This window comes from Polyodon spathula, chromosome 14, assembly GCF_017654505.1.
Source record: "Polyodon spathula isolate WHYD16114869_AA chromosome 14, ASM1765450v1, whole genome shotgun sequence".
In the NCBI taxonomy this organism is placed as follows: Eukaryota; Metazoa; Chordata; class Actinopteri; order Acipenseriformes; family Polyodontidae; genus Polyodon; species Polyodon spathula.
Genome location: NC_054547.1, coordinates 22998040 through 23016202, shown reverse-complemented (window position 1 = coordinate 23016202; position 18163 = coordinate 22998040). Strand labels below are relative to the sequence as shown.

At 39.4% G+C, this 18163-nt stretch overlaps 1 protein-coding gene across 3 annotated transcripts in view; it reads left to right on the top strand.

The window, feature by feature from the left end:
• Positions 1-18163, top strand: part of LOC121326830 (ephrin type-B receptor 1) — a 382350-nt gene that overhangs the window by 344212 nt on the left and 19975 nt on the right. Inside the window, exons 13-18 of one of the 3 annotated variants that reach the window (XM_041270397.1) lie at positions 1415-1564; positions 8856-9049; positions 10274-10429; positions 12090-13072; positions 14815-15094; positions 15411-15450. In XM_041270397.1, coding sequence (XP_041126331.1) covers positions 1415-1564; positions 8856-9049; positions 10274-10429; positions 12090-12198 — 609 coding nt within the window. In that variant the 3' untranslated portion in view covers positions 12199-13072; positions 14815-15094; positions 15411-15450. Of the gene's footprint in view, positions 1-1414; positions 1565-8855; positions 9050-10273; positions 10430-12089; positions 13073-14148; positions 14189-14814; positions 15095-15410; positions 15451-18163 lie in introns of those variants that run through there. The other 2 variants (XM_041270398.1, XM_041270396.1) reach the window with 2 other exon arrangements.

Here is an 18163-nt window from a genome sequence, read left to right as displayed (position 1 = left end):
GCTCTCAAAGAGATAGTCTTTTTGAACTTCAAACACTATTTTTTAAAGGTGTGTAAAACCTACAGTTTTTGTTTGTTGTCCTGTAGAAACCCCATCAAAGGTTATGCAAAACAAACATTTTTGTTTACAGTTGTATATGCTTGAACTTGATGTTGAGAAAACCATAATAAATACATATTTACAATAAATTTCTATAGATAGACTGATTTTATGTTTATATAAATACTGTATATTGTATTTAAAAAAAAAAAAAAAAAAAAAAAAAAACACAGATCGAATCCTGGTTGTGCGATGCAGCCGATCTTCGCTGGGGATTCAGTGGGGGCGCCGCACTGGCTTTGGCGCTACAGGGGTTGTGGAGGTGGAATCTGGCTTAGACTATTTCTCTTCATCGTTCTTCAGCGACCCCTACAGGCAGAGATTTGGGGGCAGAGATTTGCTGGCCTGGTCTTAGCCGCAGACATCCACTCTCGAGTTTCTGGGTGTAAAAAGATGCCGATTGGCCCGTGGGATCGGAGGAAGCCCACTGACCTCCTGAGCTATGTGGGGAATTGACACGGTGAAGGAGAAATAATACTACTACTACTACTACTACTCTACTGAAAATGATATTACTACTACTATCATACTACTACTACTACTACTACTACTACTACTACTACTACTACTACTACTACTACTACTACTACTACTACTACTACTAATAATAATAATAATAATAATTGGGCATTCCCAGGGGTAAAATAACTGGAGATTCTAATTTTACGAAATTAAAAAAAAACATAGTTGATTTTTCATCCCTGTGACTTAACATACCATTTCCCCCTTCCTCTGTGATTTTGAGCAAATTTACCTCTGACTGCTCCGTGATTTTTAGTACAAATTTCCTTGACAAAATTCCAGCCTTATTATCAGTTATTAAAATAGGAATCACAAATCAAACCAAAAATTCTACTCTCCTCCATCTAAAAGAGCAAGGTTGGCTTATCAGAAATATAGGCATTTATAGAGGCATTTACAACACAAAAATCATTCATTAAATCTCACGTTTACTGTGAATGCTGCCGGACAGACTTCTCTGTGAAACATGTTGGGTGTCATGACTGTATCACTCACATAGGTACGAAGTGAAAATGGGTTTTGAGGTTTAACTAATTAATTAATTAATTTTTGTATACTACACAGCATTTTGTGTTTCAGTAGTTGCAGTGTACTAAAAATGTAAATGAATAAAAAACATAACATTAAATCTTTTTTGGGGTGTTGTTATTTTTATAAAGAATAAATTTAGCCTATCTACGTATTACTTTGCTTGGCTATTATTAAATGATCACTAGTGTACATGTTACTATAGTTAGACAGAACTCAAGTAGTAAACACACTCACAGTGAGGTGTCTTGTTTCTGTTTTCCAGGGAGGAAAGATCCCAGTTAGATGGACGGCCCCTGAAGCCATCGCTTACCGCAAGTTCACTTCGGCCAGTGACGTGTGGAGCTATGGGATTGTCATGTGGGAAGTGATGTCCTTCGGAGAGAGGCCCTACTGGGACATGTCCAACCAGGATGTAAGTGTGGGATCCACTTTAATTCTTATTGTGTTTGAGAATCTGGTGCTTATGAAACTTGAGGGATTAGCTACAGGATAAAGCACAAAGAGTTTATAGTGCATCTAGGAGGTCAAGGTTCCAGTGTTTGAAGCAATTTCAGTGCTCAACCCAGTATAATATTTTACAAATGTTGTACTGATGTACAATGGTACACACCTGATAATAACAACAGCAACATTAACTGCTGTTAATAATATAATAGTATTTATAAAAAAAAAAATATGATTAGTTTTGGATTGTACAGCGTTCATTTATTTATTAATTTATTTAAATGATTTAAGTAATGGTTTCCCAGTGTGTTTTGAAGATGTCAATTCCCCATTTGTTAAAATGTTTATACTGTATTAGTTACTGACTTATTCTGAATACTGGCATTTATTGAATATTATAAACATCAGGACACTGGCCTCTCATTGTTTTTTTTATTTTTTTAATGGAGGTTCTATTATTACTCAGTAATGGAAGGGTTTATTAAGCACGGCAGTGAAGATGACACTGATAAATGGTATCTGATCTATAGTACCCTGCTTTTGATAAGTGAACTCTTTCAGTGGGCTAATTATTTCAGACAAACAAAAGCAAATAAATAAATAACTTTAGCAAGTGGTCCCCTACAGTACCTTGTCTTGAAAAGTTACAAAGTATTGTTAGAAACATTCTTTGACAGAACTGGGCTAATTAGGGGGAGGTTTCAATCATCTGGAGGGCTCAGTCTCATGGAAGGTTTCTGATTTTGTGTTTGAATGCCAGCATTTGCATACTAAATATTTCTGTATCAAGAAAAAAAAAAGTCAAATGTGTGTGCCTTTACTGTAACATTCTCAAGTCAATTAACAGTTGTCTACACACATAACAAATCTAATTGCTGTAAAGCTGTGTTGTGATTTTGTATATTAGTTAGGTAGTCAAGAAGAGACACATGAATAGAGGATCTATTTCCTGCAGTGTTATCTTGAGAATTCAGCATTTCGTAATTCTTAATTTTGCATCAGTATTTGTTCCATTACAGACTTCATTTTGTAAAACTTTACCAACCAGCGTGACCAAATTTATTGCCTCAAGCACTAGCGATCTTCGTTTTTATTAAAGATAACACCACAACATGTATATAGAGATTTTGTCTTTGATTTGCTTGCATTATTCCTCCCATATCTTGGGAATACATGTTAGCTAAAATCAATGATTTCTAACAGTGGATGAAATGAAAAAATAATAGTTGCACTGAAGAGCGGTTTGACTTTCTGTTGGCCTTTGTTCAATTTGTACAGTGTTGGAATTATGTATTATGTAAATAAGTATTTTACAGAATACAGAAATACAGGATTCAACTTAAATAAGTGTGAAAACAAGAAGAGAGATGAAGCAATTAATGACAAATGGATTTAACAGAACTGAGTTCCACAAATCTTTAATTACGTGCTAATATGTTATAGATACAAGATGAGTTTATTATTAAAGGAGCTTCAAATGTTAGTCTCTTCATTTTTACTGATTCACTCATACTGTAGGGTTCCTATTGCAGATACTCATGTGCTGTGTATTTCTACGATGCCTGTACCTGACTACAAGAGATTTTCTTTAGTTCTAGTTGCCTGACGGAGGTATCATTAATAACGGTTTGATCAGCCAACATGTATTTATACTAGCCAGTGTGATCTAGGGATCTGACACTGGATTCAATTCCTTTTGTTTTGCTGGCAATGCACTGCATTAGATAGTCCTGGCACTTACGAACTGTGGCTGACCTAGCCTGCATTAAGAACTTATCTAGCCTGCATTACAGATGTCTGTGCAGGCAACTAGAACTGAAGAACAGGGCAAGAAAAGCACCATAACAAAAACTTCTAACACAAATGCACACATTATTTCACTGCTTAACTGTAATTATCATCATAAAATGTGAAGGAACAGGACATAATTTTATATACTCTTTATATGTATTGATTCAATTGAAGCATTTCATACTGTTAACCAAAAACAAAAGTATACTTCTTTGAGTCATTATGTGATGACTGCTGTGTACCAGGGTTGTTGAGATGGTTACCTTCAGTAATTGCTGTGTGTTGTGCCTGACACACAATGTTCTTACAAGCAATGACCTTGGGCACTGACTGGTTATACAATATAAGAAGGTGATTGTATATTTAAAACAAAATGGTAGCAATATATTGAAGAAGAGCTGTCAATATATAAATTATGTCTTAATATTCTATGAACTGTAAAACTGGAGAACTAAAGTAGATGATTCAAATCAAAAGACATCTCTCTAAATTGATGGAAACTAATGTAAGGAAGTGGGTTTTGTCTTGGTGAATCTGTGTAGTAAATAGACAATGGGGGTTTGGACAAGAGCTTTACACTACCGAAACAAACATGGTTTGAGTTATGGGATGCAAGCTTTGAAAGGTCAAGTATTTTAAAGCTGAGAAGCCCCTAGGACTCAGTATTCAACCTCCCTACCCTTTAAGTGTTAACCTATGGTAAGCCACACTGACTCCAGGTGTTTTATCTATCAATTATTTAAATCATGTATCTAGGTGTGGACCAAATTATTACACTTGTAATTCTAGCTGCCTGCCTCAGGTATATGTAATCTTGGCTAGATCTGTCTTTATTGAAGTTATAGCGCTGTGTCCTATATTACCGGGTTGTATAAAACCTTACTGTTGCTTTAAATATTTGCGATCCCATAGTCCTTTGAAAAACTATAAGGAAGTGATGTAGTTGGAGGATTTCCGGGTGCAGAGGTCAAAAGCGGGGTATTGGGCTTGAGAAAAAGAGAAACAGCAGAGAGAGAAATGAACTGTAGAGATGAGAGATGAGAGATGAGAGATGAGAGATGAGAGATGTGCTGACCTGGAACTGCGAGTTGTCGGTAAAGCAGTGGCTTTAGTCCTATTGTTTTATTGTTTTAGTAGTTTTTTGCTTGTATAGATTGCCGTAGGTTTTTTGTTATCATGAAGAGGAAATGTGAACTTATGATTTGAGTAACTTTACTGCTGTTGCTGCTGCGTTAGTGTAGGAGTTTGAGTTCATCCAGGCGAACCAGACCGACAAGCTTCAAGCGTATTTGCTTCTGAAAAACTACTATTAATATTGCTGGGTTTTTTTGTTCTCTTTCCTTTAGTTAATATAGTTAATTAAATTTACTGTCGATAAATAAAAATAGTAAAATAGTAGGTTTACCTGGCACCCAAGATCGCCAAGCGTTACAAAGTAGCCAGTGCCTTCTAGTAATTTACAAGTTCGCTTTCAATTCGAAGATGACCACCAACCAATATTTTTGGGATATGCCTCTCTTAGGTAGGTATTCGCTGAGCATTTTATGTCAGAGCTGCTGATAGGCCCCTCTGTGTAATGATGTCCTTGGCCCGCCTGCTGAGGGAATAAGTAGTCACTCCGCGGAGCTCACTTCCTCTTTTGCCTCTCACCTACGGTAAGGTAAACTTCTGTGTCACTAACCAGTGTGTTTTTCGAAAAAAGCTCTTCTGAGTCACTTGCCTTCATGCTAAGGGCTGGCTGTCGCTCTTGTGGAATCAGCAGCTCCATTTTGAGTGTTGTTTTCCTTCTTCTTATGGTCTGCTATTGGTGTGTGTGTCTGTTGTCTTTCAGCCTACACCTTAACAGAGAACACCGTTCCTCCACCTGGACTCAACTTGCCGCCCCGTCGTTGAGTGACTTGGCCCGCCCACCTCGGTGCTTTGAGCCTTCAAAAAAAAAAAAGTGTGTTCTCCCTTCTGCTCTGTTCTTTTTCTAACTAACTGAGCTTTCACCCACTGCAGCTTTGGGCTATGGGGCTTGGTGCCACTGCCTGTAGACGGTGCTCCACTTCGCTATAAGCTACTTGCTGCCCCGGTCGTGTGACTGCACGTAGTCCAGGCTAGACACCCCTGTCCAGTTGCTCTCAGGTTTTCTGGAGTTCTCCTGCATTATAAACACATATAATCAACAAACAGCTACAACAAAGTCTTCAGTCCTCAGTATATAGGATCCACGACAGCGCCTGTCCACTCTGTCCTCTTCGCTGAATCTTTTAGCTTCACAGGTAGCAGGGCACAGTTTAGTTTGGATACTGTGGTTTTTTGGTGAACAGTAGACCCAGACTGGTGTATCTGATAACAGTTGCTGTAATTTTTACGGCAGTCCTCCAGCCGGGCCTCAGTCTTGTTGCTTGTGGTAGTGACTCGCTTGCAGCTTGCTTCCTCTTCTTGGGTCCGTTTTCAGCCAGAGTCCTGTCTTGGGTCTGTTTTGAGTCCTGGAGTTGCAGCTTCGCTTAGCAGAGTAACAGCACCTTGTTTACCATTCGATGTTGAACTCAAGATCTTTAGTTATGCTTGGATACTTACAGTCTTTTCACTCTGCTGTCTTCTTTGCACCAAACTTCTTGTGTTTGCAGTTTTACGGTCTTTTAACTCTCCTTTCAGCTTCAACCAGTACAGATGCCCCTCTCCTAGCCCTGGTCTTCTTCAGTTCCATACTCCTGCCAGGAACCAAGTGGCAGCCAAAAATTAGTGTCATTTCACCTATTCCCTTTAATATATTTGGGAATGAAGCTCCACATAACTGGTACAACACTGACTTTCTGAGTGACGACAGCAGTCCATCTGAAAAAAATAAATGTGAACTAGCAAGAGTAGACACATAACAGTAGATGACCAGCTAAATGAAATAGAAAAAAAAAACAAAATTGAAATAAACACACAAAAAATACAGAAGGGTCTGGTTAATGTACTTAAAGAAAAACATGGGCATTCATTTTATCGAAATAAATCAAAAAAATATCAACAACATTAAGGGAATTTTATGCCAGTGCAAGAAGTTCAGCTGGGGACCAGTATTCAGTCTCCAGTTTTATAACGCTGAGCTGGACTAAATAAATATTTTAACAGTAGACATTTAAACATCTCTGCTGACAGCAAGTTTAAAACCAGCAATAAGTGCATTAAGGCAGAGTGCAATATTGTCCAGAAGGGAAGAGTTGAGTTTTACAGGTGTTGTCTGAAGAGGTGTGTCTTGAGGAGGCCACGGAAGGTGGTCAGGGACTGGGCAGTCGTGACATCTGTAGGAAGGTCATTGGAGCAATAGAATCACTCACAATGATTGCAAACTTCATAGAATGATGAGGGTAAAGTGGAAAAAAATGAATACAATTACATTTTGAAGCTACATGCTCTTAAAGTTCCATGCTGTCACCATGTTTATAACCTCATCCCAGGGACACATATAGCATAGGGACCCTATACTTACATCATACGAGGGCAAGATAGACAGCGTCTCCTAGTGAGCCACCAACAGCACTTCATACACTGTAGAACCAGAGGAGGTCTCCCGTGCAGTGAGTCACCGACAGCACTTCATACACTGCAGCACCAGAGGAGGTCTCCCGTGCAGTGAGTCACCGAGAGCATTTCATACACTGCAGCACCAGAGGAGGTCTCCCGTGCAGTGAGTTACCGACAGCACTTCATACACTGCAGCACCAGAGGAGGTCTCCCGTGCAGTGAGTCACTGAGAGCACTTCATACACTGCAGCACCAGAGGAGGTCTCCCGTGCAGTGAGTCACCGACAGCACTTCATACACTGCAGCACCAGATGAGGTCTCCCGTGCAGTGAGTCACCGACAGCACCTCATACACTGCAGCACCAGAGGAGGTCTCCCATGCATTGAATCACCAACAGCACTTCATACACTGCAGCACCAGAGGAGGTCTCCCGTGCAGTGAGTCACCGAGAGCACTTCATACACTGCAACACCAGAGGAGGTCTACCATGCCTTGAGTCACCGACAGCATTTTTTGCACTACAGCACCAGGGAAGGCCTTTCATGCAGGAACTAAACTGGTGAAACCATGCTTAACTATTGAGTCTAGACGAGTCTCTTAGGCAGCCGACAGTAAGCCACACTGTTAAGTAGTACATATTGTAATAGTGATTATGATTCAAACTGAAATCCCACAGCTTACCAAAGGGCAGTGGGTGTACCCAGGACGTGCAAGAAGAAAGCCCTTGCTTGATAAGCGCGTGCTTTGCAGTTAAATTGCTAATTAGGAAATCAGAGGGCAGAGCACCAGTAAGTGCCTGAGAGGCCAGTCAACCCTATCTCCTCTAATTAACTCTTGAAATAATTTATTTTTAACAGTCACGGGGACTGTGTGAGCTTGGCCTCAAGGCACATTGTGTACTTGTGAAATCCTTTTATTCCCCATTTTCATCTTTATGAGAAATCAAGATCGTATATATAACGAGGTTTCTTATTTTATAGACATCAGGCCTTCATTGTGTTGTGATTGCCTGATATTTTACAAGTGCACTTCTGTCTTGCTCCAACTCTGTGGGAAAAATGGGTCATCTCTTCGATTGACTTGTACTGTTGGTTATTAAGAATTAATTGGACCACTTGTCTAAAGGGAAGCAGGCCATGAGAGAACCTAACAACTGGAGAGAGACCTAAATGTGTTGCAGTGAGGAATAAAGAATCTTGAGAGACCTGAACATGTAGAAGTGAAGAATAAAGAAACTTAGTCCAAGGTCAAATGAAACCTTGGCCACTTTTATTGGTTGCATTTTTACTAACTGGAAAACTCGTGCTCATGACAATTTGTAGCCAATAGCTTTGAGAATGAAGCCTGCACTTGCTTATTAAACCAGAAAGGGAAAGTCTTGGGTGATGACACAGAATGTTGGATCTCAAAAGCATTTTTAGAGCAGGATTTTTAATTTTAAATGATGCTGATTCTTTAGTTTGATGAAAGGAACAACATTGTTAGCAGCAGTGCGTACTTTGATAAACTTTCCAGCGATTAAAGTTGAAATGGATTGATTTTTTTTTTTTTTTTTAATAGACAGGTAACTGTAAAGAGGTTTTAAGCAATATTATAAACCTCACAGATTGTCTTGGCCAACCATGCTCAGAGTAGAGCGGTCATTATCTCACAGGAAGATGCTTTCCAAAACTAGACTTTAGAATCTTAAAACTTACTTTAACGACAAAAATATATATATATATATATATATATATATATTATATATACAAACATTTTTTTCGGTTTATAATAGCTAATACAAATATCTAGCAAGTAATGTCAGCTGGGTCAGACATTAACGCTTACATGTGATTAGCTGGAGGTGTCTAGAAGTACCTTGTAATGTGATCTGAGCTGTCAAATTCCAATGCATGCCCATAAAACTTCAAACTAATGTTGAATCCGCATACCTCAACCCCAGCTGAGCTCTTGATCTGTCTTGTAGGTAATCAATGCCATCGAACAAGACTATCGCCTTCCCCCACCCATGGATTGCCCGACTGCCCTTCACCAGCTCATGCTAGACTGCTGGCAGAAGGACCGTAATGCCCGACCACGATTCACAGATATTGTCAACACCCTGGACAAGATGATCCGTAACCCCATCAGCCTCAAAACTGTGGCTACCATCACCGCTGTGTAAGTGTTTATCTTCCTAAGAGTGTACTATATACTATGCATTTACTATCCTGCTTTACAGTTTTCACTGATTCACTATTTAACTTTATCATACCTTTACAACAAATTACTGAAAAGATAAACTTCTATGTGTGCCCTCCTATCTTGTGTTTGAAGTTGGGTTAATGTTTTCTATACTCTTGTGGATTGTATAAACTACAATGAAATCTCCTCTTACCTTTTTTTTTTTTTCTTGGTTGAAGAGATATATTTCTTTCCTTGTTGCTCTTGCCATTTAAATCCAGGGATTTGCCTGGCTGCTTTTTTTTTTTGCACCTTCTCGTGCAGTAATATCTTCATTGTAGAGAGGTGACATTGTGTTATAAAACAGGTCTAACAATTGTTTTTTATTGAAAATTGCAGAGACTTTGAATAGTTCATGTGCCCAATATCTTGAATGTTATCACTATTTTTTTTTTAAAAAACTATCAATTTATTTTACCTTTTGTAACCAGTGAGAGACAGTGGCACGGACTACAGCTGCTGCTGTCAGGCAAACGCAATGAGTGCTCACAGTGCTGATATCAATAAACCCCCCTGTCTGTTATTCAATACCGAGCCTCAAACCATGACTACCAACTGTGCAATATAGTGCTGATTTGAGGGGTACTTTTTGTAATGTGTATTACACAAGAGACATCCAAATATTTGAATCAAGATAATGATTTATTGATGCTGGGGTCCAATGTTGAGGAAGTTACTTTTAAAAAGTAATCTGTTGCAGTTGCAAGTTAGTTGAACAAAAATGTAACTAGTGACAGTTAGAGACAAATTTACAATACAAATAGGCACAGTTTACATTTTACATTTTACAGGTTTGGTCAGGCTGCAGCTCAAAATATTCTTTGCAGATCCAGTTATCAAACCCACTCGTTCCCTCATGCCATTTTCTAGCAAGATTATATAAAAATGTGTCTGTGTGACTTGCACTGTTCAAGAGCTTTCTGATTTCCATGTTCTGCATTTGCATTTTAGTCCTTTTTGTTTTTAAATATAACTAAAAGTTATTATTTTTCACATCAAATGTAAAGTGTTACCACATTTAGTTACATGTCTGAAAAAATGACTTGTTACTGTTACAAGTTACTTAAAAATGTAATCATATAACAGTAATGCATTCAATGTCATGCGTTACCCCCCAACACTGCTGTGATCACATCCTAACCTGCTTCCTCCATTCCGCAGGCCTTCTCAGCCCCTGCTGGATCGCTCCATCCCAGACTTCACCACTTTCACCTCAGTGGAAGAGTGGCTGGAAGCCATCAAAATGAACCAGTACCAAGACAACCTCCTGAGTGCTGGCTTCACCTCCCTGCAGCTCGTTACACAGATGACTTCAGAGTAAGTACAGAGGACAGGTTCTTGTAATGCTACAGGTTCACCTGGGATTATTATTATGTGTTGTTTATTTAACAGACGCCTTTATCCAAGGTGACTTACAGAGACTAGGGTGTGTGAACTATGCATCAGCTGCAGAGTCACTTACAACAATGTCTCACCCGAAAGACGGAGCACAAGGAGATTAAGTGTCTTGCTCAGAGTCACACAGTGAGTCAATGAGTGAGCTGGGATTTGAACCGGGGACCTCTTGGTTACAAGCCCCCCCTTTTTTTAACTACACAGCTTCCTATGGCTTTTCAGTTTATGACTGAGGGTTGTGGGTTTTTTTGTTTTTGGTATAATAGATGCAGGTCACATCTAAGTGATTCTAAATGATTATAACTGACCCAAACACTCACTAAACATTTACCAGCTTGTAATAAACATTATTATTATTATTATTATTATTATTATTATTATTATTATTATTATTATTATTATTAGTAGTAGTAGTAGTAGTAGTAGTAGTAGTAGTAATAGTAGCAGCATTATTCGTATTATTTATATACCCTATTATACAATTTACAATACAAGTTATATTATTATATTCCCTTCCATTGATTGTATTATGGTACTGCTGTTTACATGGCCTAGTAACAGGGCAAATGTGTTCTATAAAAAAAAACAAATACATTCCATCACACTAAGGATGCCATTAGGTTTATGAACTAAAAATCACAGAAGGAGCAGTTAAAGGTAATGTGAGTAGTTTCATACTAGTTTTATACCATTGTTATTTTAATCCTCTCTGAAAACATACCTCTGCACTTATAAGGCCGCAAACTGATACAATTTTAAAACAAAGACCAAAAACATTAAACATGCCAGCGTGTTTTATTGTAGACTGAGTGTGAAACACAACCTTGCTTCTGACCAACCTCCAGAGACTAGGGACATGAATAGAACTGGAATATTCTTCCACGTTAAACAAAACAACCTTTTTCCTGTTGTGGCCTTGCACTTCTTCTTTTTTTCAGTGTGAGACACAGAGCAGCTGAAACCTGTCACTAGGCAGGCTGCTATTTCCCCTCTCGAGAACCCTAAGCGGCAGGGAGGGAGGGAGCGGAGGAAGACCGTACTTAGTCACAAGGGCATCTATCATCCCCTTGCATAATTGTGTGAGAGGTCTGAATCTGTGTAAAAAAAACACAGAGCACCAAAGAGTAAAAAAAATTGTAAAGGCTTTTTTTTTTTTTTTTGCTTTAACTTGTTTTGATTCATTGAATACAGTTTTATATTTCTGAAACTTTCCTGTGTAGTTTGCAACAATAATAGTGTAGAACAGTTTAATGAATATTAAACAGTTAAAAAATATATATCAAATGTGTTAAAAAAAAAAAAAAAAAAAAAAGAAATGGTAGTTTCCAGCATATCATTCTTATTAGAGAGGTAAGTTAACAGAGGTTTGATATGTTTAGGACTGCAGATGGTGACCTTAATACGGAATACATTGGTGGTTTAAGATTGACGGTGACTTTACATTGCCATCAGCAGAAGCAAACTAGAACTGTAAATCAGTTGCCTTTAGTGCAAGATGGTTTTTATACTGAGATTTCCTTAAAATGATATTTGTACATTGAACCAACAAACCTCCACTGATTTTTACTCTTTTGCTTTCCAGAGACCTTCTACGGATAGGAGTGACTTTAGCTGGGCACCAGAAGAAAATTCTTTGCAGCATCCAGTCTATGAGGGTACAGATGAGCCAGTCACCCACCTCTATGGCATGACAGGAGAGTGCATCCTGGGATAGGTCTGAAAACACTAGGAGGACCGCATGGGGGACAGAAGACCTAATCGAATATTCCTGGGTGGAACCTATCACTTTAGTTTAATTTCTGGTGCATAATCAGCCAAAAACATTCATTATTTGGTGCCATTTCATTAAAGGGAAATAGTAAAGATGCTTGTATTTTGCTTGAGAAAAATATACTATGGAATAATGTTGATTAGAATTTCAGAATAGTGGATTTTTTTTTTCTTTCTTGGACTTAGAACCTAATACTCAGCTAGAACGATGGAATACAAACGCTACTTTTTTCATTAATGCTGTGATGTTTTCTTTAAGACTATCCACACTATCGTCTGATATCTACAGGGGGCATCATTGCCAAAGGACTGCTCTTACAGCTGTACTTGGATTGGAAATCCATTAAATAAATCTTCATATTGAAGGTGATGTGTAATAAATATCTATTTTTTTTTTTTTTTTTGTTCATTTTTGGCAACTATGTGTCTGTATTATCTGGATTGTAACGGACACCCATACTGGACTTTGACTGGCTGCTTGTAAGAATATGTAAACGCCAGTGTATGGAACCAGGCTTGTGGCTAGAAGCAAATCCTACTAATGACATTCTAAATAATTATGTCTTGACTGAAACTGTACAGATTACCCACAATGTATAGAGTTTCAATTACCCAGCTGCCAGAGAAAGCAAATCAGCGGACATTACAAGAAAAAGACTAACGTGAACTGTGCTGTGGCACCCTGCTGATCTATAGAAAGCAGTGGAGATCTGTTCATTTTTATCTATTTTGTTTGGGAAGGCTTGGAACTGTACATTTTAAGGAACGTCCCCGCTTGGCTGCCTAAACATCCTGGTATGTATATTTCTCTCTCTTGCATATTATAAAAACATTTAAAAAATCTGAATTATGGTTATTTGTTTTTATATATTTTGCATATACTTGAACAAAGGCTTCAAAAACATTTATTTTTGTTCGCCAGGCATTTATTTTCAAAAAATGTTTCCTGCCACAACACAAATACATAATACAATCCCGCTTGTCAAACAAGTAATTCATTGTAATTCATGTAGGAAACTATATTGGATCTATAGGGTTGTAAAAGGTGTGGGAGTTTGCTTGTGAGAGAGAGGCAGTGGGATTGTGGTTGAACATGCTGCTCAGGCACTGCGGTTTCTATTAATATGCAAGGCAAAAATGCAGGTGAAATGCTACGCACCACCACCGAACTACCAGGTATGAATCAGTGGTGTTTCTCCTTTAGTAGGGCCATGGCTTATACAAAATGTTGATGGTTTGTTTTAATATATTTTTCATATACAAAACGTTATGTATGTCATGCTGAACAAAAATGGCAAACAAAACACAAAAAGAAAGTTACAAAACAAGAGGTGATGGTGTTTGGTCATGTGCGCTGCTCCCCATGAAAATAGAGGCCCTGCACAAGGAAAGCTAGTTTTTGTTCTTGGTCTTCTTGAGTAAAGGACTCTGCTGTCTCTCAGTTTGACAAAACCTACTCATCCTATCTGGAGAATAATGGAGCTGGCTCTCAGCTCCTGTTTCATCCATGTGCAGATTCAAATTAGCAATCAATTATTCAATTAGAGTCTGACCACATTCCACACGTTTTCCATAGATGGATTATAATCCATTTCCTTGCCAAAATTAACACAAACTTCAAATTCAATCAAACCCCATTTACAAAATACAAATCAAACAAAAATAGTCCCTGCAACAGAAGTGGGAAAGAGTAGTGCTGTGGTAGTGTACATCGGATTGAAAAAACAAAATAATCAACATCAGAATATAGGACTGTGACAGAGATCAAATGATGCTTGGTGTTAGATCTCCCTCCCGATCTGTGAGGGCACTAGGTAAAGGGAACACAGTACCCTGGACTAAAAGGCATGACACTTTATTCCCATGGATAGGTGGAAGTCGGCCAGCTAGAAAAGGAACTGAGCTACGGTACCCAAACACAATGACCAGAACGGGAAATGGCGTGGCATTTGCGGATTGGAGAAGCGGATGCGCTCGTTAACCAAGGGGTCATAAGGGAGGGTATAAAATAGGGGCATAGAAAAGTAATCTGTTCCTTTGTAAATGGTTGGATTTGACCTTGAAGGAGTAAAACATATTGCTGAAAACCATGAGTGTTTGTTTTGTGTTTGTTAGTGTCAGCTGTAACTGTTTGTCTCAATAGACTACCAGTAACATGATCTGGAGCTGTAGTGAAAGCCAGCATCAACCCAGACATCGCTTTCACCCCTGCATATCACTGAGTACTGTAAATACACCGCTAGCACGAAATTTCACTCACTGTCCTGTGTTTGTGTTTTGTGTTTAGTGTGGGTGTTTGTAAATCCTGGACTTTTGGTTGCGGGTCAAACTCAGGTATTACAAATTATGAGTGATACATGCCACTGTATCACTCCAGCATTTATTATTTGCAGGTGTTTGCCTTAAGGCTCTGGACACTGTAATTATTTTAATAAACACCCTTGCACCTGAAAGCAATTGTCTGCGTGATTAATCTGCTCTGCTCTGCACTGCACTCACGTGTATTCACTCACTACTTTGCCACACGTGGTTGTCAGAAGAGGGATGGACTACGCAGCAATGTCGGCGCTGCTGGAGCAGCTGGACAGCAGATGGGAGGCTGAGGAAAGACAAAGAAAGGAGAGGTACACGGTGCTGATCGAGAGGGTCGGGCTGGCGATACCACCCGCAGCATCAGCGGACCCCATCATCATGGAGGCCCCGAAAGTGAGGACAAACAAAATGACGGTGGAGGATGACCCAGCCTGGACATAGTGTGGGGTTAAAATAACCACCCCTCACCAGTTCACACTTGGGGGCAGGTCCAGTCTATTGAAGGTAAGGTAAGGTAAGGGGTGGTAGTATTTCCACATTTCATTATAAAGGGGCAGGTAATGCGCTTGAAATTTACCACGTAAATTTATTAAAGCTCTGGCAGGCAAGAGAGGCCTTATTTTTAACTACAGGCAATGTAGAGGATGATTTGGGCCCAAATCTAGAGACCTCTAGCACAAAAGACATTCTATGGGAGAACAGTTACTTCCTGATCAGCAACATGAGCTGCGTATGTTAATTGAGGAATTTAACTGTATTTTTCTCTGATGTGCCTAATCTTGTGATAACCTTGTTGAATATTCCATTGTCTCTCCCCCAGGTGTCACAATGCGAGAGACCTTATCGGATCCCAGAAAGTCGACAAGGTGGCGTTCGTAAAGAGGTATGGGACATGTTTGAACTTGGGGTGATTGAACCTTCCAGGAGTGAGTGGTGCAGTCCAATTGTGATTGTGGCCAAAAAGGATGGCACCAACCGCTTCTGTGTTGATTTCCGCAAGGTAAACACTATTGCCAAGTTTGATGCATATCCCATGCCTTGGATCGATGAGCTTCTAGATAGACTGGGAACGGCAAGGTTTATTTCCACTTAAGATCTGACGAAGGGATACTGGCAGATCCCGTTAACTCGTAGTTCTAGAGAGAAAACTGCATTTTCAATACCAGAGGGGCTGTTTCATTTCAAAACCATGCCATTTGGGCTACATGGTGCGCCCACTGCCTTTCAAAGACTGATGGACCAGGTTTTACATCCACATTATGAATATGCGGCAGCCAAAACCAATGCTCAGGTGAGGTCTCTGCTGGGGTTAGCCGGTTATTACCACCACGTTATCACAGAGTATGCCACAGTGGTTAACTCCTTAGTTGACCTCACCAGAAAGAGTGCACCAGGTTCAATTAAGTGGTCAGAAGAATGTCAGGAGGCGTTTGATATTGTTAAGCAGAGACTTTGCTGGACCCCCATTCTCATCACTCTGGACTTCACCAAGAGATTCATCCTCCACACCGATGCGTCAGATGTCTGTTTGGGTGCAGTCTTGTCCCAAATGGTAAGCAGAGTAGAACATCCCATCTTGTACGTTAGTAAAAAAAAAGTCGAAAAAGAGTGTTTGGCCATCAAATGGGCTACTCACTCTTTGAGATACTACTTGCTGGGACACTCATTAGATCTCTTCACTGGCCACGCCCCACTCAATCCTATGAAGGACAGCAATGCCTGAATAACTAGGTGGTGCTATATATACACCCTGTGGGGAAAGATCACCAAAATGCAGGGAGGGGGGAGTAATGGAAAAGATTTAGCCGAGTGTTCCTTCAGCTCCACTCTGAGCGTTAGGATATGTAACAGAGATTGAATGACGTTTGGTGTTAGATCTCCCTCCCGGTCTGTGAGAGCACTAGGTAAAGGGAACAGACTATCCTGGACTAAAAGGCATGACACTTTATTCCCATGAGTAGGTGAAAGTCAGCCGGCTAGAAAAGGGACTGAACTACGGTCTACGAACTCAATGACCTGAATGGGAAACGACATGGCATCAGCGGATTGGAGAAGCGGATGTGCTCGTTAAACAAGGGGTCATGAAGAACGGCATAGAATAGGGGCATAGCAAAGTAATCTGTTCCTTTGTAAATGGTTGGATTTGACCTTAAGGAGTAAAACGTATTGCTGAAAACTGTGAGTGTTTGTTTTATGTTTGTTAGTGTTGGCTGTAACTGTTGATTGTCTCAATAGACTACCAGTAACATGATCCAGAGCTGTAACACAAGCGAGCATCAACCCAGACATTGCTTTCACCCCTGCATTTCACAGAGTACTGTAAATACCCAAATAGCACCTAATTTCACTCGCTGTCCTGTGTTTGTGTTTTGTGTTTAGTGTGGGTGTTTGTAAAACCTGGACTTTTGGTTGCGGGTCAAACCCAGGGATTACAAATTACAAGTGATACACGCCGCTGTATCACTCCAGCATTTATTATTTACAGGTGTTTGCCTTAAAGCTTTGGATATTGTAATAATTTTAATAAACACCCTTGCACCTGAAAGCAATTGTCTGTGTGATTAATCTGCTCTGAACTGCACTCACCTTTATTCTCTCACAGGCCTATAAGAATGTTATTACTCTAAGAAGGGCCCTATTAAAAGTGTCGTAGCACATATATGTGTTTCCTTAAGTATTCAGGTTAAAACATAAGAACATAAGAAAGTTTACATACGAGAGGAGGCCATTCGGCCCATCTTGCTCGTTTGGTTGTTAGTAGCTTATTGATCCCAGAATCTCATCAAGCAGCTTCTTGAAGGATCCCAGGGTGTCAGCTTCAACAACATTACTGGGGAGTTGATTCCAGACCCTCACAATTCTCTTTGAAAAAAAGTGCCTCCTATTTTCTGTTCTGAATGCCCCTTTGTCTAATCTCCATTTGTGACCCCTGGTTCTTGTTTCTTTTTTCAGGCTGAAAAAGTCCCTTGGGTCGACACTGTCAATACCTTTTAGAATTTTGAATGATTGAATTAGGTCGCCACGTAGTCTTCTTTGTTCAAGACTGAACAGATTCAATTCTTTTAGCCTGTCTGCATATGACATGCCTTTTAAGCCCGGAATAATTCTGGTCGCTCTTCTTTGCACTCTTTCTAGAGTAGCAATATCTTTTTTTATAGCGAGGTGACCAGAACTGCACACAATATTCAAGATGAGGTCTTACTAGTGCATTGTACAGTTTTAACATTACTTCCCTTGATTTAAATTCGACACTTTTCACAATGTATCCGAGCATCTTGTTAGCCTTTTTTATAGCTTCCCCACATTGTCTAGATGAAGACATTTCTGAGTCAACAAAAACTCCTAGGTCTTTTTCATAGATTCCTTCTCCAATTTCAGTATCTCCCATATGATATTTATAATGTACATTTTTATTTCCTGCATGCAGTACCTTACACTTTTCTTTATTAAATGTCATTTGCCATGTGTCTGCCCGGTTCTGAATCATGTCTAGATCATTTTGAATGACCTTTACTGCTACAACAGTGTTTGCCACTCCTCCTACTTTTGTGTCATCTGCAAATTTAACAAGTT